We start from the raw sequence: 21,838 nt of genomic DNA, 5'->3' as shown, positions 1-21,838 counted from the left end.
ACTTCACAATTGATGCTGGTGTGTTTATGTCCCCGTAACTTAGTTCAGCAAAGAATAAGTCCTGGGGTAGATTTGTTTGACTAAAGGCAGTGCTCCAGCATGGCCGCAGTCAAATGACTGAAACGAATAAAAGAATGTATGCGTATGTATCTATTGGTATACCCACCCTTATTCCTTGATTGTGGCCATGCTGGAGCACCGCCTTTCAGGGTTTTAGTCAAACATGTCAACCACAGGATTTATTTTTTAAAACTTAGTACTAATTCCATCAGTCTCTTTTTCTGAACTGCTAAGTTACAGGGATGTAAACACACCAACACCAAGTGTTAAACAGTGATGGGATGCACACACACACATACATACAACAGGCTTTGTTTCAATGTCTGTCTACCAAATTCACTCACAAGGCTTTGGTCGGCCCGTGGTTATAATAGAAGACACTTGCCCGAGGTGCCATGCTGTGGGACTGAACCCAGAACCTTGTGATTCAAAGCAAGCTTCTTACTACACAGCCAGTATCATTTACACAGAAGTTCACATACCCATGGTATGCATATGTTTGTGTGTGTGCTTATATAGTATGTGCACATGTGTTTGTGTGAGTGAGCATGTATTTCTTCTCACCTTCATGTGTGGTCACAAGTTGTAAGCAGTGGCCTCAAACAAACAGTTTTACTTCCATCACAACAGCATGTCCAAGCTTTAAAAAATGCTGCTTGGACTTGATAAACGAAAGGCTCCCTCTGTCGGTACCATTGGTTTCAAGTTCTTCACATAACCGTGACTCTGGTGTTTGTTCTTTGATAATCTGGGAGATTATTAACTCACTTGGAAACTGGTGGGAGATTGGTATCAGGAAGGGCCTATGGTTGTAGAAAAGTCTTCCAGCAATGTACTGATCTGACCCATGTGACCATCTTGCAGGCCTGTAAGTGCTGGTGCCACATAAAAAGCACTTGTGCCTGTGCTGCGTAAAAGCAACCAGTGCCACTCTGTTAAGTGGTTGGCGTGAGGAAGGGCAGCCATAAAAACCATGCCAAAACGGGGATGAGGCCTGTGCAGCCCTTCAGTTGGTCACCTCCTGTCAAACCATCCAACCCATTGAAAACAGACATTAAATTATGATGATGAGAGCCAGATTATATTGGTAAGTAGAAAGGCAAAAAGATAGACTTTAGTCTGGTGCCAAAGTCTGGAACCAATATTAGTTTCTAACACTGTTGTGGAATCCCAGTTCACTCTAAAAGCCCCCTACTCACAGTTTAACTGTGCTGTCTGAGTTACACAAACTCATTATAGAGTAAAGATTGTTTGCCAACATAACATGGCAGTCCCGGTTTAGGACGAATGTTGCTGTAATTTAGCCCCAGGAAACATCGTCTCCAGCTGGCTCTGCGACTTTATCTGTGTCCTTATATTTTCGAACAAAGAAATGTAGCACCCCCACTCAGCTCAAAACAATATCTGTGTATCGCAATTTCTGGGTTATTTCCCTTCATCAGCACAGAATGAGTGGGGGTGCTAGATTCCCTTGTTTGAAAATATAAGGACCCAGATCGTGTCGTATAGCCAGCTAGATTACTTTAACAAGCTGTCCATATCATAGAACAAGGGGCAGTTTCAGGCAGGTTGGTATTAAAAGGGTTAACCAATTTGTTCATTGACATAGTGCCCCATGATTGTCACTTTATAGTGACATGCTAACCAAATATACCCCACACTAACTGATGGGTCCCATAGTGACTAGTGTGCCCCATGGTAATCACTTTTATCCCTAACAACCACTGTATTTCACCACATAGGCATTAACCCTTTTGTTACCATATTTCTGTTGAGATGCTCTGTGTTTCTTTCAATTAATTTTAAATATAACAAAGAATTTAGTAAAATAACTTAGTTATCATTCAGTGTTAGGAACATAAATTGTGACTAAGGTTTGGTGGAAGATTTTAATTCAGAACTTATGAAAACAAGACATTTGTACTACAGAGCCAGAGCCGGTTCCAGCAGGGTTGGTAATGAAAGGGTTAATACAATGGTAATTTCTCCATTCCTATTTCTCAGAATTTTGTTCTACTCTTTGATACAATATCTAACCACTCTTACAAAAATTAAGTACTAAGCCCTTAGGTATTAGGTCTATCCTGTACCTACCAAAATGCTGATTGGGCTGGAGCTTGTCCATTTTTCATGGTATGTAAATAACTGTGGGTACACTATTCCCCACCGTATGGATTGCCAGTCTGTCACTAATACTCATTTCCAGCTGCCATTATAGAAATTTAAGCTAATAGTTCACTGGGTAATCCAAGAATAAAGGTTCATTTTATCAGAGGAGGGAAGAATCACCCCTATCAGGTCTCTAAAAGGATTCCCAGTTATTTTTTCCTATTTACTCAAGAGAACAACAGGATGTCTTCACATCATCTGCAATCATCATGGTTAAGGTTTTCAACTAAAGACCTGTAGATTTATCTGTGTTGCACTTATGAATTAGTTTATTAACCTTTACATTTGGAAATCACCCAAACATTAATATTTTTGATTAAATAATGAAAACATTTTAAAGTAATAAATATTTTTTCTTTTGAAAATTAACATTCATTTTAGCATTATGATGATGTTATCAGGCAACATAAATTGTGACTAAGGTTTGGTGGAAGATTTTAATACAAAACTTATGAAAACGACATTTGTACTACAGAGCCTGAGGCAGTTTCAGCCAGGTTGGTATCAAAAGGGTTGAGAGTTGTTTCTCTATTATATATTTTAACCCCTTTGTTACCATATTTCTGTGGAGATGCTCTGTGTTTCTTTCAATTACTTTAAATATAACAAAGAATTTAGTAAAATAACTTAGTTATCATTAAACTGGTGTTAGGAACATAAATTGTGACTAAGGTTTGGTGGAAGATTTTAATTCAGAACTTATGCAAACAAGACATTTGTACTGAGAGCCAGAGGTGGTTTCTGCTGGGTTGGTATCAAAAGGGTTAAGAATTGTTTCTCTATTATATATATTTTAACCCATTTGTTACCATATTTCTGTTGAGATGCTCTGTATTTCTTTTAATTAATTTTAAATATAACAAAGAATTCAGTAAAATAACTTAGTTATCATTAAGCTAGTGTTAGGAACATAAATTGTGACTAAAGTTTGGTGGAAAGATTTTAATTCAAAACTTATGCAAACAAGACATTTGTACAACAGAGCCAGAGCTGGTTTCAGCCGGGTTGGTAACAAAAGGGTTAATGTCCACTTTTCTGTACTTGTAAGAATCACACAAAATTCATCAAACTTGGTTTTCTATGGCTGAGTGTTGTTCTCGTTACCAGCCTTCGTCTGTTGTCTGCTAATAAGGTAACAATTCCCTTGGTTCTTCCAACTCAAACAGCACAATGACCAGATATATTTTAATGAATGACTTGTATGATAGTAAAATTTGTTTACAGTTAGTGCATAATGTCAAGACATGGTCACACACACACGGTTATTATTAGTCATATGATGGGGTAACTTTGAACTGATACTTTTGCCACTATGGTCAATGTCAAGAAATATGGTATGCATACAATATCTATAATTTAACTCTTATCAAATAATTTGGTGCTTATACAAAATGAAATGAATATTAATTTTTAACAGAAAAATATTTGTTACCTTAAAATATAAGTAAAAAAAAAAAGGTCATTACCAGTATTGCCGGTGGCATGTGTAAAAAGATTCGAGCGGGGTCATTGCCAGTACCGCCTGACTGGCCCCATGCCGGTGGCACGTAAAAGCACCCACTACACTCTCAGAGTGGTTGGCGTTAGGAAGGGCATCCAGCTGTAGAAACTCTGCCAGATCAAGATTGAAGCCTGGTGCAGCCACCTGGTTCGCCAGCCCTCAGTCATTCGTCCAACCCATGATAGCATGGAAAGCGGACGTTAAACGATGATGATGAAATTTCTTATTTGTGTTAATTCGTCTCCTAACTATTGTCATTTACTCCCCATCTTCCTTTGTCTATGATTCTTTCACTGACTCTGTGTGTGTGTGTGTGTGTGTGTGTGTGTATAGCATTCCGTCACTCATTGTCTGCCACCAAGCCTAGTAGGTGCAGTCATCCTTCTGCACCTCTTATGTTAACTCTTTCTCTCTCTTTTACTCTCTTTCCCCTTCTCTCTCAACAATGTAAAGCATGAATGGAGAATCAACCAACCAACATTTATATTGACCATTATTAAACAGAGATTCTTTGTCAGAAACGTCTAAACTGCAAATTAGTTTAATTAATTAAGTCTCATTGCAGTAATTAGTACACTTTTTCAGACTTTGGCTCTCTGCCATTTACTAAAACATTATGGCAAAGAAAATCTTTCTTTTATTATAAAAGACCTGCTCAGTACAAAGATTATTGTGTTGACATGCCTGGCAGATTTATGACCAAAGGTGTTCCAGATGTGACCATCTAGTTGGTTGTTGTTTTCAGACATTGTATGATGGTGACCCTCATTTACAACTGTCATGCAGAATCAAGGCGAAGAGACAGTAACACACAAGTACACACACACAATGGGCTTCTTTCAGTTTCCGTTTACCAAATCCACTGACAAAGCTTTGATCAGCCCGTGGCTATAATAAAAGACACTTATTCAAGGTGCCGTGCAGTGGGACTGAACCTGAAACCATGTGGTTGGGAAGCAAGCTTTTCCTTGCCACACAGCCGTGCCTGTGCCTCCATATTATCGTCTTTTATTGGTTGTAATGAACACACCTTTGCAATCAGATGTGGCATTACCTGCATACCATATTTGGAAGTGCACGAAAACTCTGGAAACAAAATCCAGTAGCATCAATATGGTTTGGGTTACATTGAAGATGTGGGCCCTCCAGGATAGGGACAGACCCCTTAACCGGTGGCCATTGCACTGTAAGAAAGTAAGACTTCTAAGAATTTGTTCTTCTATCCTAGTTTAACTTCTAATAAAGAATAAAATGTTTTGAATGGTACAACAAGGAAATGACTAGCGACCGAGACTTTTGGAAATATGCTGTGCTTGAGAAGACCCGGCAAGCCAAATGAGACCATAACCTGTGGCCTATGCCAGGAGCGTAACCAGCCCACTTATGCATACCTTTTCCTTCTTTGGACACTAAACGCTGTTTGCAAAGACCTGTTGAGGCAAGTGAAATCAAAATCAAATTCGACAACTGGCATCTGTGCTGGCGGGGTGCAATGAGCACCATATGAGGGTGATCATTGACAGAGCGGCTAACTGGCTTCCGTGCCAGTGGCATATAAAAGTGCACCATTCCAGTGTGATCATTACCAGCGTCGCCTTACTGGCACTTGTGCCCATGCTAGTAGGGTGCCAAGAGCACCATCCGAGCGTGATCGTTGCCAGAGCAGCCAACTGGCTCCGTGTCGGTGGCATGTAAAAGGGCACCATTCATGCGTGATTGTTACCAGCGTTGCCTTACTGGTTAAATACAACAGGTATATAGCCCATTGTCTTTATTTTAGTACATTGTTGTACCATTCAAAACTTTTTATTCTTTACAAACAATACACAAGGCTTCAAGCGAACTACAATACTCTCTTCTGATGTTTATTGTTCCTTTTACATTTCTAATGTCTTTGAGAACAGCTTGTTTCCTCAACTCCTCGATCCTGCTCAAATGTCTTGGAAGTTTCATGTTAATTTCGTAGAGAAATAACAGAAAACAACTCCCCTCGTAGAATTTGGAGATTATTAATAGTATGAATTATTATTATAATCTTGTAGGTATTGAGCATGGCAACTTGGACAAATGTCTTCTACTATAGCTCCAGGCTGACTGAAGCTTTGTGAGTGGGTTTGGTAAATGGAAACTGAAAGAAGCTTCTTATATGTTTGTTTGGGTGTGTATGCGTTTAATACATCTTTATATATAAAAGTCAAGTTGTGTGTCTGTCTCCTACGATTTAGATTCCTAACTACTCCCACATTTTGCGGTGCAGTTTAACCAAAACCGGGTATCTTATAGTCGTGATTCATATCGAGCCCTTCTGGGTATTAGCGCGTGTCTACGATGAGTCTACGATTTAAAAAAAAATTTACCATCTTTTTTTCCATTTTAATGCATTTTTTCGCTATTATATAAGGGAAGTAACTCTCTAAAAATGTCTACGATGAGTCAACGATTTAAAAAAAAATTTACCATCATTTTTTTCCATTTTAATGTATTTTTTTCGCTATTATATAAGGGAAGTAACTCTCTAAAAATGTCTACGATGAGTCAATGATTTAAAAAAAAATTTACCAAAATTTTTTTTCCATTTTTAATGCATTTTTTTGCTATTTTTTGGCTATAACTCTCTAAAAATGCTTATATAGTTATTTCCCTTACAAACCCGAGCAACGCCGGGCGATACTGCTAGTTAGAAATAAGGATGAGCACAAGTTTAGATAAACTTGTGTCTATCCTTATTTTTCCTACATTTGCATTGTAGTTGATATGTAGTGATGCTACTCAGTATAGAGGTTACGTAATAACTTACACAGGAAGCGGACTATAGGATTGTAATCTACGTAGAGCTTTAAATGTATCGGTGGCAGTCGTACATCTATATTACTGTTTCATGTAATATGTATGTATGTGTGTGTATACTCACACACACACACACAGTGGGTGAACTGAGCCATGATGTCCTTCTCCCAACTCCACTTCCCAACTGGCAGAAACGCGCGGGCGGGCAGCTGAGCACCTGGGTTACAACGATCAAGGAGAACCTCTCCGTGCTCACGGGACCACGGGTGGTCAGCCTGCGCCGATGGAACTGTGACTGGCTTGCTATCTCCAGTGAACTGGCACAGGACCGTCATGCGTCAGCTGCCATGGTTCAAGATGCCTCAAGGGTGGTAGAAGAAGCTGACTCAACCCGCCCAGGGTGAATGTTGCTACAAGGACAAGGACACACCGATAGATATTCAACCCTTTTGTTACCAACCTGGCTGAGTACAAATGTCTTGTTTTCATAAGTTTTGAATTAAAATCTATCAAATTTCTTCACTACAGTTTTCACTTCCTCGTCACTTGACTATCATCTCTTGGCTCCATGAAAGAGGGTTTGAGAGGCAAACATTATTCCAGTGACGAGGAAGTGAAAACTGTTGTGAAAAAGTGGCTCTAAGAACAGTCAACAGAATTTTACGGGGCAGAGATACATGCTCTCATTTCAAAAGGTGGAACATTGCTATTGAGAGAAACGGTAGCTATGTTGAGAAGTAGGGATGTGATCCACCTAGAACCAGCTTCATTTTGATGTATGATACCTGATCCTGTGTTGGTAATTACACCTGTCCTAAACAAAATGGCATTACCTTTTGACTCTCCCCCTCATATGTATGTATGTGTGTATATATGTGTGTGTGTATATATATATATATATATATCTGTATATATATATATTGTGGGAAAGCGATTTGATGTCTATCTCTAGTGTATAGGAATCCACTTTAGTAGTCATTCCTCTTATTAATTGTAATATATTTATATATATATATGTATATATTGCATGTATACACTAACATTTTTTTAACTGGGAATAGAGGAAGTGGTAAGAGTATGCTTTGAATTGGAAACAGACGAATGCTGTTATGTGTTTGCTCCAAATTGGAAACAGGGATGGTATCAATTAAGATTTCAGTCGGAGATAATGGAAGGAAAGACATGATGTGGTGTAAATAGAATTTAAATAAAAAAAACAGGGGAGTGGAATGAATATTATTTAACTGGGCACAGTTTGGGGAACATATGTATGTATATGTCAGTATGCACTTTTAAGTGGGGTGTTATGTGATGGTATAAATGTACCTTAAATAGGATTGTGTGTGGATGCGTGTACTTTAGAGTACTTCAGAGTGGTCTGAGTGTTCTTTAAATTGAGAACAATGAGATTGTGTGAATGTTTTTAGTGTTAATCGTAAATCGTGAGCTTCATTGAGGATACTTAAAATCGTGATATGAAACTGAAATGGGAGAGAAGGAGCAGGGGTTATGTGATCTATATTTTGGTTGCAAGAAGAGGACTGTGTAGGTGAGGGCGTAGGTGAGCTTGCGTGTGATTTTACGAACGTGTTGCAGTGGTTCTAAGTAGGACAAAAAAAACTGTCACATAAACCGGAGATGACACTTGGATGAAATGATTTGTGTTGCAACATGTTTATCCAGTCTGTTGTTGTTGTTGTTAGTCATCATTATCTCCTCCTCCTCCCCCTACCACTACAACTAATTGTTAAATAACATCAGGAAGTTATCTGCATTGACAAAAAGTCATTACATTCAGCTATGCTACCCATGTTCACAGAATCAAGCTCAAATGCACATGATCACTACACCCAGCTCAGCTGCTCATTTTCACCACATTCAGCTCCCTTGCCCATGGTCACTACATTAAGCACCACTTCACACGTTTGCTACACCCTATTCTGATGCACAGGTTCGCTACATGAAGCTTCACTATATGTATGTATGTCATTCAGTTTTCCAAGATTTCTTGCCAATAAAGAAAGAACTGGTTTCTAACCTACATCCAAAGTTCCTTCTTTGGACTTTCCAGCTTTCTGACAGGTACTGACTGGATTTCCCAGATGCGCCAATGTGGACAAGGAGCAACCACAATGGGTCATCCAGATCATATTAAGATAAAATATTTGTACGGTCAGAGGATAGGAATAGCATTGGTTCTTCACAATTTAAATTGGTCAGCTACTCAGATCACAAATTTGTGATACGCACAGTTGGTTTAGATAGGACCCATAGACAGAGACCCAGTTACTGGAAGTTGAATGTGTCCTTACTGGCTCACAAAGACTACAGAGACTGGATTAGTGAAATAGTTAAGTGGTGGTTGACAGGGGCAATCATCAACAACTGGTGGTAGATTGCTCTGAAGAGAGCAATTTGAGTAGAATTGATAGCGTTTAGCAAAGAATTAGCAACAGAGAGAAATAGATTAGAGGGAGAACTTGTTAGCAAACTGGAAGAGATTATTAGTAAAGGCATCGCAATTGATGTGTTAGCAGTGAGAATAGCCCTTGACCATTTCTTTGAGGTGAAACATGAAGGGTGCATTGTCAGAGCTAAGGCCTGTGCACTAAAACTCGGAGGATCTGAAGCCATCCAATGGGCCTGAATGGTAGTGATGCAACCTGAAAACAAAAACACAAAGTCTTTGATGGATCAGGACAGGTATGTGCTACTTGGTTCAGGACAGGTATGTGTGGCTTTTCAGCAGCACTTTGCATGGATTTTTAGAGAGGGTGATGAATTGGCAACAGTAGCAGAGTTTACTTCGTACCTGGACAACCTACCACGGCTCTTGGTAATGGATATGAGGTTCTGCATAAAGCTGATTACAGCCACTAAAATACAGGAAGCGATGAGCAATTGCACAAGTTGCAAACTGCCCGGTTTATTTGTGTCAGATTTGTTTGGTAGCTTCTTGGCAGATGTCTGCAATAACTGGCAGCAGAATGGGAGAATTCCTAGTGCTGTTAGCCAAGGTGTTTAATGCTGCTGAGAAAAGATGCCAGCAATGGGGACATGCTAGGGAATTTTCAGTCCATAACTCTGCTAAACACAGTTTACGATTCTGGCCAAGGTGTTAGCACAAAAGTTTGTGCTTGTCGCTGGCCGGGGAGGCACAAATGTGCTGCTATCCCAAGCCGGTCCATCCATGACAGCCTCCACCTTAATGCAATAAATTGTAGAGAGGGCAATAACTAAAGCTAGCTTTGATGGGGCCCTGATCAATTTAGATAGTTGAAAGCTTTCGATAGTCAACCATTGCTACTTGGAAACTGTCTTAAAAGCGGCCGATTTCCGACCCATTTTCAGAGGCTGGATTGCTGCAATGGACAGTGGCACCTGTTCGGTGGTCAAAGTAAATGGCCACCTATCAGAACCGTTTAGTATTGCATGTTAAGTACGTCAAAGCTGCCTGCTGTCACCTCTTCTGTATGCGTTGGCTCTCAAGTTACTGCTGCAGAACTTGGAACAGTTAAGAGGTCTCACTTTCAAAATTGGACTCAGGAGAGCAGTGTCGGCATACACAGATGATGTCACCATCATGGTATTGGGATGCCTCTGATGTGGAGATGGTCAACTCCATTGTAAGGGAGTATGAGTCGATTGCAGAAGCCAAAATCAACGCTGACAAGTTGGTGGAATTGCAACTGGGTACCTGGAGAGGCAGATCAATGCTGTTGGACAGCAGCAGCGGACGTTGGGCTGATGGACCTGTTAAACTGATCGGGGTCTGGTTCAGTCCCGACCTTCAGGTGGACAAGAATTGGGAAGAGGTGATGAACAGGGTGGCTCTGGCAAAACAGGGTGTCTCTGGTGGACGAGGTTAGAAGGAATGAGGACAGAAACATTCCTCATTGACTTTTTCAAGTTTCACTCGGATAATAAAGTGAAGGTGGAGAGGGAGGTGCTGTCCTTGAGTGAAGGTTGTGAAAATGGCAAGAGTGAATGGTACCACTCTCAGAGTAGACCTGTGAGTCGGAAGAAAGAGATTTGGAGAGGGCACTCATCCTTGGTATCCAAGGTGATCTTGGATGGTGGGGTTCCTCAACCCTCCCTAGAGGTCCGCCTATATCAGGAGGACCCCATCACTATCACTTTTTTCTTTTTTTTTTTCTTCTAGTGCCACATTCTATAATTCCCTTCTTTTAATGTATGCCATGTATACTTTTTTCTTTTTCACTACCTGTAAAACCCCCACACTTTATGTCTGTCTTTGTTTTGTCCCCTTCATCCTTCACCCTGGTGCAAATGAAAGAAATCGTTAATATTATTATTATCATGGAAGGTGATGAGCTGCATTCTGAGTTCAAATTCCACCGAGGTCGATTTTGCCTTTCATTCTTTTGGGGTTGATAAATTAAGTACCACTGAAACACTGGGGTCAGTGCAATCCACTTAATCCCCTCCCCCCAAGCTGCCCTTGTGACAAAAATTTGAAATCATCATCATCATAATTATTATTATTATTATTATTATTTTTATTGTTATTATTATATTGTCTTTGCACAGCTTCTAATGCTGGATTATTATTATTATATTATTATTATTATTATTTTACTCTTTTGCAGACTTTAGCATCAGCCCTTTGCCAGCTGTTTCTTGCAGAACGACCCAACTTACAGCAATGGAACAAGAGACATTCTGGAGCCGTCTGCTTTGTCAAAGACAACAGCAGACGTTCTTACTACTTTCGGATATACGATGTGCAGGTTGGTTTCACTGGCATTTAATTTTCATATCATGTGTGTACATACATTATGATCCCTCCTAGGTATAACCATACTATTGACCAGTAGTTAGAACTTAATATAATTCTGCTTTAAAGCGGAGTTTATTAACAATTAATATTGGGTTTTTTCCACCTTCAACTCTATCAGATTTAATTCATGGTTCTGTATGTAATCAACTCCACAGATTTAAATGCTTTCTGCAACAAACATACATGCCAGCACCTCGTAAAAGTCACCTGTGCTGGTGCCGTGTAAACAGCACCCAGTGCACTCTGTAAAGTGGTTGGCATTAGGAATGGTATCCAGCTGTAGAAACCATGACAACACTCACCATTGGAACCTGGCCAGCTCCTGTCAAACTGTCCAACCCATGCTAGCATGGAAAACAGATGTTAAATGATGGTGTTGAGGGTTTACTGAAATGGTTTTGGCAGAGCTATAAGATGTTACGCAAGCACTCAACTATGAGTGCAATGCTGCTTACAGCAGAAACAACTGTGAGCTATTGAACAGGATTACATAACTCTTGTTCCTTGGTCAGTCATTAATCGATGTGTGTGCATACACATGTATCCATGCACACGCATTTTGTTTAGTTTGCTTTTGTTTCAATCATTTGTCTTTAGTCATTTGTCATTTGTCTTTAGTCCATCCTAGAACACCAGAGACAGGTTTTTTCTCCTTTCCCTTTTTAATCTTATCAATACCAATATTTTATTTTGTCAGCCTGTTGGTTATTTTTAGTAATTTATATTTATTACAGTACTTAGTTCTAGGGATATGCTTTCGGTCACTGATGGTTTTTTTTTTTTTTAGTTTCTACAGCTGGATGCCCTTCCTAATGCCAACCACTCCGAGAATGTAGTTGGTGCTTTTGCGGTGGCACTTTAAAAGCACCCACTACACTCTCGGAGTGGTTGGCGTTAGGAAGGGCATCCAGGTGTAGAAACTCTGCCAGATCAAGATTGGAGCCATGTGCAGCCATCTGGTTCACCAGGCCTCAGTCAAATCGTCCAACCCATGCCAGCATGGAAAGCGGACGTTAAACGATGATGATGATACATAGAAACAGACATGTACTAACATATGCACATATAAACATACATAAATGTGAACGTACATACACACACACACACGTCACTTGGAAAATAGCTAAGGGTTGGCAGCAGCAAGAGCATCCAAATACAAATTCTTTCTTCAGATAAGTTCCAGCCAACCTGTTTTAGCATTGAAAACTTTAAGTGAACAACTGAAATGGCTTCGACACAGTTTCCATCAACCAAGCTCTCCCAGAGTGTTGGTCAGCCCAAGGCTTTAGCAGAAGTGGAAGACACTTGTCTAAAGTGCCACTACATGGCACACTGTTTGAAAGAACACTCCTTAACACTCACACACATCATCATCATCAGCATTATTTTCATCATGGCTTTAATGTTTAGTTTCCTTTTTCTTGCATGGGCCATAGAAAATTTATTGTAGCAATTATAATTAATTTTGATTAGTGCATGATACAGAAATGAGGACACACACACGGGGGGTTTGTTTTCACTTCCTGTCAACCGAAGTGACTCACAAGGTTTTTGGATGTTAAACGATGGTGATGATAACGATGATAGTGTGTATGTATGTGTATGTATAATAAACAGACATATACATACATACATCGTAGGATATGTCTAGACTAGCACTATGACCCGGTGTTGCCAGGTCATAGTGCTAGTGCATGCATATACAGCTGCGTGCGTGCGCACATACACGCGAGTACTGTCCAAATCTCCGACCAATCACATACAGCTAGCTGGTATTCAATTGGCGTATCAAGTTTCAGGCATTTTGATTGGATTTTGGATAGAAAATTCACAAAAAAGTCACTTCTATTGATCTTTTAATGGCTTTGCGGGGTGACTGGGGAAATGTAAAGATGTGCACGACCACCCTTGGATGGTTTTGAATGACCATAGAAAGTGTGAGCCCTCTAACTGAAAAATTGTGGATTTGTATAAAGGACGCACACACACACACACAGACATTTTGCCGTTTATATATATAGAGATGTTGTTCTTTAACTCCAGGTTAACCCTGACCCAGCAGACCTGTCAGTCAATATATCCCATCAAGGTCATCATTGCTGGGATAATAAAATACATGACTGATCAATAACTGGGGGGGAGGGGCGAGTGGGGGGCGTAGGGAGTTCATTGATTAGCATCTAGACCCCCCCTGCCCCGCCCTACCCCACACCCCGTATGTAGCTTGTACTTAAATTATATATTGCCTTGACTTTATTTATAAATTACTAAATTCCTCGCAGCCATTATAACGAAGCTATTAAGTTCACGAGTGCATATGTGTGCATGTGTGTACAAGACGTGTGTTTGTGTGTATATATATATATATACACGCACATATATATCTCCATGTGGCCTGTGTGTGTTTTGTGTTAGGTCTGTTCATTAGCATAACATCTGTCTTATTTATTAGATTGATCTTCTGCTAATTCCGCTCGAATGTTGCAACGTATATAGGCGTCTAATTTGTTATTTATATATGTACTTTTTTTCTTTTCTTGGCTGTTTAACAACCTTTTGTCTAATTAATTTACATTTGCAGCCAACACATTAATGTTGCTCACTTTCTCTCCACCACCACCACCACTACCACTACCATCATCGTCACCCCCACTATCACCATCACTACTCTTACCACCACCTTCACAACCACTGCAACCACCACCACCACTTTCACATTCCATAAAAAAAAAAGCTTAGTGTTAATTAAACACAGCTTCATTATTTTATTAACCTTGTTATTTTGTGAAGAGTTGGTTTATGTGTTGGCGTAAACACTTACCTGCTCACCTACACAAAACCACCCCAAGGGAAATTAGCTGACCGATGCAATATTGTACTATAAACTGCTTAGTTTTTCAGGGTTTTTCCCCATCCAAACCTACTGGTTGTTCTCTTTCATTGTCTGGTGGCAAACATTCACTCACATCCGTCACCAAACTGCAATCACTGACTCAGAAACGATACCTATTTCTTTACTACCCACAAGGGGCTAAACACAGAGGGGACAAACAAGGACAGACATAGGTATTAAGTCGATTACATCGACTCCAGTGCGTAACTGGTACTTAATTTATCGACCCCGAAAGGATGAAAGGCAAAGTCGACCTCGGCGGAATTTGAACTCAGAACGTAACAGTAGACGAAATACCTATTTCTTTACTACCCACAAGGGGCTAAACACAGAGGGGACAAACAAGGACAGACATAGGTATTAAGTCGATTACATCGACTCCAGTGCGTAACTGGTACTTAATTTATCGACCCCGAAAGGATGAAAGGCAAAGTCGACCTCGGCGGAATTTGAACTCAGAATGTAACGGCAGGCCAAATACGGCTACGCATTTCGCCCGGTGTGCTAACGGTTCTGCCAGCTCGCCGCCTTGACTCAGAAACGATACCATTTCCTCTCTCTCTCTCTGTCTCTACTCCAGCCTCTATTTGAACATCTACCCAGGTTCACTCCACCTAATCTCATACCAATCTCTACCCCAGCTACTTGTATATCCACCCAGGTTGGCTCAATCCTACCTGTACCCCGGTTTGTTTTACATCTACCCAGATTCCTACTAGCTTCAACTTTAGTTAGTCATATAACTATCCAGGTTCTTACTTGTACTTGTGGCGGCATTCACCCTGGGTGGGTTGAGTCGGCTTCTTCTACTCATGGAAGAAGTTTCATGGAAATATGTGGATTTCACAAGCGGTCCCCAACAATCCCGCATGTGGAGACATCCTGTTTGCCGCAGATTGTCCACAGATGCAGGGACAGAACAACCGAGGAGCTACCGGTTGCCGAAGCAGACACTCCGAGGATTTTCACCAGAGCCCCGTCTGCTGGGTTGTTGCCCTAATACCACTTGGTGTCGGACCAATCCACCTTGGGTGGCCCTACCAGGAACCGAAGTTCCGTTAACAGCGTCCCCACCACGGTGAGGAGGGAATGGACTTTGGGGATGCTATCCATGTTCGTACCAGTCCTGTACTTCCCCCTGGTTGTATATCTGCACAGATAGTCACTGTTCATACAGATAATATTGTTTGTTTTCAAGCCTCTGTGAAAGCCCATCAGGGCCATTTGTTGCTTGATAGACCAGGGAAAATATATTGTTTGAAAACGGGTGAGAGTTGCCAACAGGAGAAGCATCTGGTTGTACAAAAATCTGATTCAATAGGGTTATCATCTGACTCATGCAGGCATGGAAAAGTGTACATTAAAATGGTTGTGTGTGTCTGTGTGTCTTGAGCCTGAGCCTGTATAGGATAGTACACAGCATGCTCTACAAGCACATCTGCTTGTTGTACCATCTGAGTATAAAACTTAATGTAACTCGCATAGAAATTCTAGTTATTGAATGATATTTCTCACTCAAAGTATTTTTATGTTGACCCTACCAAAGATGGATACACTAATATATATATATATATCATCATCATCATCATCGTTTAACGTCCGTTTTCCATGCTAGCATGGGTTGGACAGTTCGACCGGGGTATGGGAAGCCAGGAGGCTGCACCAGGCTCCAGTCTGATCTGGCAGTTTCTACAGCTGGATGCCCTTCCTAACGCCAACCACTCCATGAGTGTAGTGGGTGCTTTTTACATGCCACCTGCACAGGTGCCAGGCGAGGCTGGCAACAGCCACGATCGGATTGGTGCATTTTACGTGCCACCAGCACGAACCACCTCCCTCAATACCATACCCACACTCAAGTCAAGGGGTCTTGTAAGTTAATTGGTGACCATATTCGTGTTGGTGTCACACACAAAAAAAAACCCTACCTTGTACATTGTATAGAATGGCTGGCAATTTGATGGGCATCCAGCAGTAGAAACCATACCAAAGCAGACATTAGACCTCAACGCTGCCCTCTGTTTCGTCAGATCCTGTTAAACTGTCCATATAAAGACAGCAGGGAAGATGAGTGTTAAATGATGACTAGAACAACAGCTACGCATATCATCATGATACACTTTGTACTTCATATTCTACTCCTGTTCCAAGCACCAGATTGATAATGTCAAAGTTCTTTCAGTAAACCGTTAACCCATCCTTTAAGCTTTAGTCTTAATCATTTGATTTTCCCCATTCATGTCTCAGTTGGTGCATCATGGGAATATTTCATCATCTGCAATACTTCTCTGCTACTCTTTTCTTTCTTTCTCTCTCTCTCTTTTTTTTATTTATCGACCTCAAGAGGATAAACAACAAGGTTGACCTTGGCTGATTTCCAACACACAGCATAATGTTAGGCGTAGTTACATTCTGACTAAATATATGCCGGCATTTTGTTTTGATGCTCAACCGATTCTACCAGACCGTTGTTCTCGATTGTTTACAAAATTAATTAAAATACACAGGCCCTGCATTTTGCTAAGAAATATGGCCAAAGAAGGATTTGAACCTGAAATATTAAGGCTCTAAGTTTGGGAAAATCTGTCTTTATCTCTAAACCAAATTCTTCCCACCCACTTCAGACTAAATTACTGAAAAAATTCAAGATATTTTTTCAAAAATTTTTTTGTAACTTACATAGTTTTTTTTTCCTTCTTTTGTGTTTTTATTTGTTTCATTAATTTTGGTTCTGTTTTTCAAGCAGTCGTTTATTTATTTATTTATTATTTTCATTTAATATCATTGTCTTCATTTAATATCATTATTTTCATTTAATATCATCCGAGCGTGGCCGTTCGCCAGCCTCGTCTGGCACCTGTGTCGGTGGCACATAAAATCACCCACTACACTCTCGGAGTGGTTGGCGTTAGGAAGGGCATCCAGCTGTAGAAACACTGCCAGATCTGACTGGCCTGGTGCAGCCTTCGGGCTCCCCAGACCCCAGTTGAACTGTCCAACCCATGCTAGCATGGAAAGCGGACGTTAAACGATGATGATGTCTACAATCACCACCACCACTGCAACCTCCATCTCTACTGTTGCCACCATTACCACCTCCATCACCAAGCTATTTTTCATTGCTAATCCCCCCAGTTGCATTTGTGTACTACTACTTACTGGAAATATTAATTAGCTACTCATTCTGAGAGATAACGAACTGATTTCACCTTCTCTTTCCCACCACCTTCAAATATAGTAGTATGTAATGTTACTGCGTGTTTGATTAATTAAACAGCACACTCCACCTTTGTTAATGAACTTTCATAATTATATATTTCTTGCAATTAGGCTGCCTCTGTTCTTCAATAAATTTTTTAATGCAACCAAGTTTTTTTGAGAAATTCAGTAAAATTGACTATGGCTTCATTATATATTGGTGTAAATGTCTGCTTGTGATGATGGTGATGACAGGCAAAAGCATGGCTGTGTGATAAGAAACTTGCTTCGCAGCCACATGGTTCTGGGTTCAGTCCCACTGCATGGCACCTTGGGCAAGTGTCTTCTACTATAGCCTCGGGCCGACCAAAGCCTTGTGAATGGATTTGGTAGACGGAAACTGAAAGAAGCCCATCGTGTGTGTGTGTATATATTATATATATATATATATATATATTATATATATATATATATATATATATATATATATATATACACACATCATCATCATCATCGTTTAACATCCGTTTTCCATGCTAGCATGGGTTGGATGGTTCGACTAGGATCTGGGAAGTCAGGCAGCTGCACCAGGCTCCAGTCTGATCTGGCAGTGTTTCTACAGCTGGATGCCCTTTCCAACACCATATGTATGTATATATATATATATATATATATATATATATTAAGGTATGTAGAAAAATACAACATGGACAAGAACGTATAACTCTTAGAAGACGATACAATAAACACGGACAGGACATTCGAAACCCTCAGTCTTCAGTCAAGAACCGGATCATCGTAGTAATTTCGGCTGATTATATATATGTGTGTGTGTGTTTGTCTCCCCGACCAGCATCTGACAATTGGTGTTGGTGTATTTGTGTCCATGTAACTTAGCAGCTCGGCAAATGAGATTGATGTAATACATACTATGCTTAAGTTCTGGGGTTGATTCATTCAACTAAAATTCTTCAAGTTAGTGCCCCAGCATGGCCACAGTCTAATGACTGAAACAAATAAGACAAAGATCTTATTCAAAAACATGGTTCTGTGTGTGTGTGTGTGACTATATACAAGATTCTGTGTATGTATATGGTGACTGTATATATATATATATATATATATATATATATATATATATATATATATTGTTTCTTCTCTCTTTGGTCATTCTGTTGTCGTCATACTTATTTCCCAGAATCCCTTGCATGGCTGCATAATTAACCTTACGCAGTGTGATTCAGCGTTTATTGCCAGCCAAAGCTATGACCAACACGTGACTCCATGTCCTCAGTAATAAAGCGCAGAGCCACCACTAGACAGCAGTCTCTCTAGATTCCATTAATCCACCAATGGTAGGGGAGGGGTTCCACTCGGTGAAGAATGAGAACATACCTTGATGCAATAATCCTTTTTAATGATTATCTATTGGTAATCCTAATCTGTATTGCAACAGCATTCTATTCTCCCACCGCCACCACTATCATCCTGTGAACCACATCACCCCCCCCCCCAATTACATGCTGTTAATCCACAGAAATTACTGTAGCTGTCTCAATATCAAGTTTATAGTTACAATAGATGGATTGTCTATTAGTAAAAATCAAAAACAAAAAGAAACTGCTGCATTCTAATATTTCCCAATAACTCTTCCTTTTGCACCGATTTCTTCGGCTAAATGGCGGCGACCAAACCGTACCGTTACTCATACAGACCGTTCAATGGAAATAGGAAGTATGATCCGTACGGTTTGTGCGAGAAAGATCCATCGGAAGAATACTTAGACTATGGTACCCATTGGACGTCCCAACCACAACAACAGGCACACGAAAACCAGACTTTGTCTCCTATCCAAGAATATCAATACAATGGACACCATTCCAGTTCTCAGTCCGACTATAGCACACAACATCACACTTACAAACATGCTGAACCTGTGTATTCTTATGGTCAGAATAATTCCATTGACCAAGTTGACTTCCAACAGACTTCTGACCAACAGCCCTATCACACCTCCACTCACTACACACACAGTCAGTTGTCCAGTTCAAAGAAGTTTAATAGCCAGCAATCTTTTGACCAAACTGTTTACAGACAAACATCTAGAGACGTCCAAGTACCATATGACTCTCACTCCCAGACGTACGGAGCCAAACATTCACAGAATGACCGGTTTTATCAAGACAAAATGTCTAATGGTTACCAGAAAGAGAATTCCAGTAATATGACTAACCATTCTAACCATATTTCTTCTGAATATGAAAATTCTCAGTACCACCATTTGGAATCTAACCATTCTTACCACAATGGTACGGTGTATCATAATAATAACGAATACAATCAGTCGGTTCAATATGACACGGCGAAACCTCAAGACCGATGGTCTAAGGCTCTTGAGCATGCTCGTAGCTATTATAGAAATATTGCATTGTACAATGGACATAATTCTTACGACTCAACCAATTCTGTTTATCAGCCAAGCCACCACGACCATCACCATCAGGACCCCCAACATTCTGATCACCATGACCATCACCACCAAACAGCTTCAACTACAAAAATATCCGATAGGAATTTTAACCCTCGTGAAATGTGGAGCAAGGCTATCTACCTAGCAAGCCCCTCCCATAACAAATACGACCCCTATAAAATGACCGGTGCTTACCAGGAATCCAGCAAAACAGATGCATACAATGAGAAATCTCAAGGGTATGGTCAGTATGAAGGGTTTGGTCCTAACACCACTGGTGGCCACCACCACAGCTCGGCCCTCGGCTACAAATCTTACCAAACAAACCCAGACTCTATGGGAGCTTTTGAGGAGAATAATAATAATTACCATAATTACAACAGCTCTTTGGACAATGGTAATTATTATGGAACCGAGGATTCCAATATGGAGAATGAAGACCATCAATCATATTATGAGGTTGATCCCATTCTGATTGATTATTTAAAGTCCCTTGCACAAGTGTATGCCATGGATGAGGTAAGAGCGGAACCAGGAATGCTTCTATTAATTACACTCACCAACATCATACTTTGTTGTCTGTTTTTTGTGTTTTTTTTTAAATATGTTCACAAAGTCCTTTATACCTCCTCTTCATCATCTTCCTCTTTCTTCATGTTTTCTTGTAATATCTTCCATGTTGAGCCATTTTCCAGGGGCAAGTGTCTTCTACCATAGCCTCGGGCCGACCAAAGCCATGTGAGTGGATTTGGTAGACGGAGTCTTAAAGAAGCCCGTCGTATATATGTGTGTTTGTGTGTCTGTGTTTGTCCTCCCAACATCTCTTGACAACCGATGCTGGTGTGATTACGTCCCCGTGACTAAGCGGTTCAGCAAAAGAGACTGATAGAATAAGAACTAGGCTTACAAAGAATAAGTCCTGGAGTCGATTTGCTCAACTAAAGGCGGTGCTCCAGCATGGCTCCAGTCAAATGACTGGAGCCGTCCTGGAGTCGATTTGCTCAACTAAAGGCGGTGCTCCAGCATGGCTCCAGTCAAATGACTGAAATGAGTAAAAGAGTATGTCTTCTGCCATCTTCTTCCACCTTCAGGCTTTCTTCCTATTTTTCATCTCAATATTCCTTTATTTTATTTTCTCTTTTTTTTTTTCATTTTACTTTCTCCTTGAATCTTCAACCTACATAAGAGCTGATTTGAAATCTATAATTCATCTGTGAAACCCCCTCCACCCCCAAAAACGTGATTCTTGTGTGGTAGAATTACATAAGTAGGATTATCTTTAATATTATGTAATGAGTTATTGAAACAGCTGTAGGAACAAAGGTTTTGAAATATTGCTCATATTGTTGTTACTTATATTCTTTCAAATGTGTGTATATGTATACACACACACATATATATATAAATGCATATATGTGTACATATGTGTATGCATGTATGTATATGTGTACATATGGGTGTGTGTGTATATATATATATATATATATATATATCTTTGGCGTTAGGAAGGGCATCCAGCTGTAGAAACACTGCCAGATCAGACTGGAGCCTGGTGCAGCCCTGGCTTCCCAGACCCTGGTCGAACCGTCCAACCCATGCTAGCATGGAGAACAGACGTTAAACGATGATGATGATGATATATATGTGTGTGTGTGCGTGCGTATGTACATGCACACATGGTTAGTATCATAATGTGTGTGTGTGAAAGAGTATCTTTTCTGGGGTTTTTTTCTGACTTGTTTTTCCCATACCACCTAACTCACATTACATTTAATATGTTGTGTAAAAACAGGCCAATGCCATTACACTTGACTTTGAGAGAACTTCATAAAAAAAGATATGAACAAAATTTCAGTGGGAAAAAACAAAAAAGCAAAGAGTAAACCACATCTTTTAACCAGGAATAACAGCACTTGTCATAATAGCATCTAATCACTTCCTGGTACAAGTAGCATCCTT

The 21,838-nt window shown here is 40.2% G+C and overlaps 1 protein-coding gene across 4 annotated transcripts in view; it reads left to right on the top strand.

Annotated features, from left to right (window-relative positions):
• Window positions 1-21,838, top strand: part of LOC115221330 (neural Wiskott-Aldrich syndrome protein) — a 61,460-nt gene that overhangs the window by 7,718 nt on the left and 31,904 nt on the right. For 2 of the 4 annotated variants that reach the window (XM_036510647.1, XM_036510646.1), the window contains exon 1: window positions 18,963-20,398. In XM_036510647.1, the coding sequence (XP_036366540.1) occupies window positions 19,088-20,398 (1,311 nt within the window). In that variant the 5' untranslated portion in view covers window positions 18,963-19,087. Of the gene's footprint in view, window positions 1-11,127; window positions 11,269-18,958; window positions 20,399-21,838 lie in introns of those variants that run through there. The other 2 variants (XM_029791500.2, XR_005002734.1) reach the window with 2 other exon arrangements.

This window comes from Octopus sinensis, linkage group LG18 (genome assembly GCF_006345805.1).
Source record: "Octopus sinensis linkage group LG18, ASM634580v1, whole genome shotgun sequence".
In the NCBI taxonomy this organism is placed as follows: Eukaryota; Metazoa; Mollusca; class Cephalopoda; order Octopoda; family Octopodidae; genus Octopus; species Octopus sinensis.
This window is presented reverse-complemented; position numbering and strand designations above follow the sequence as displayed.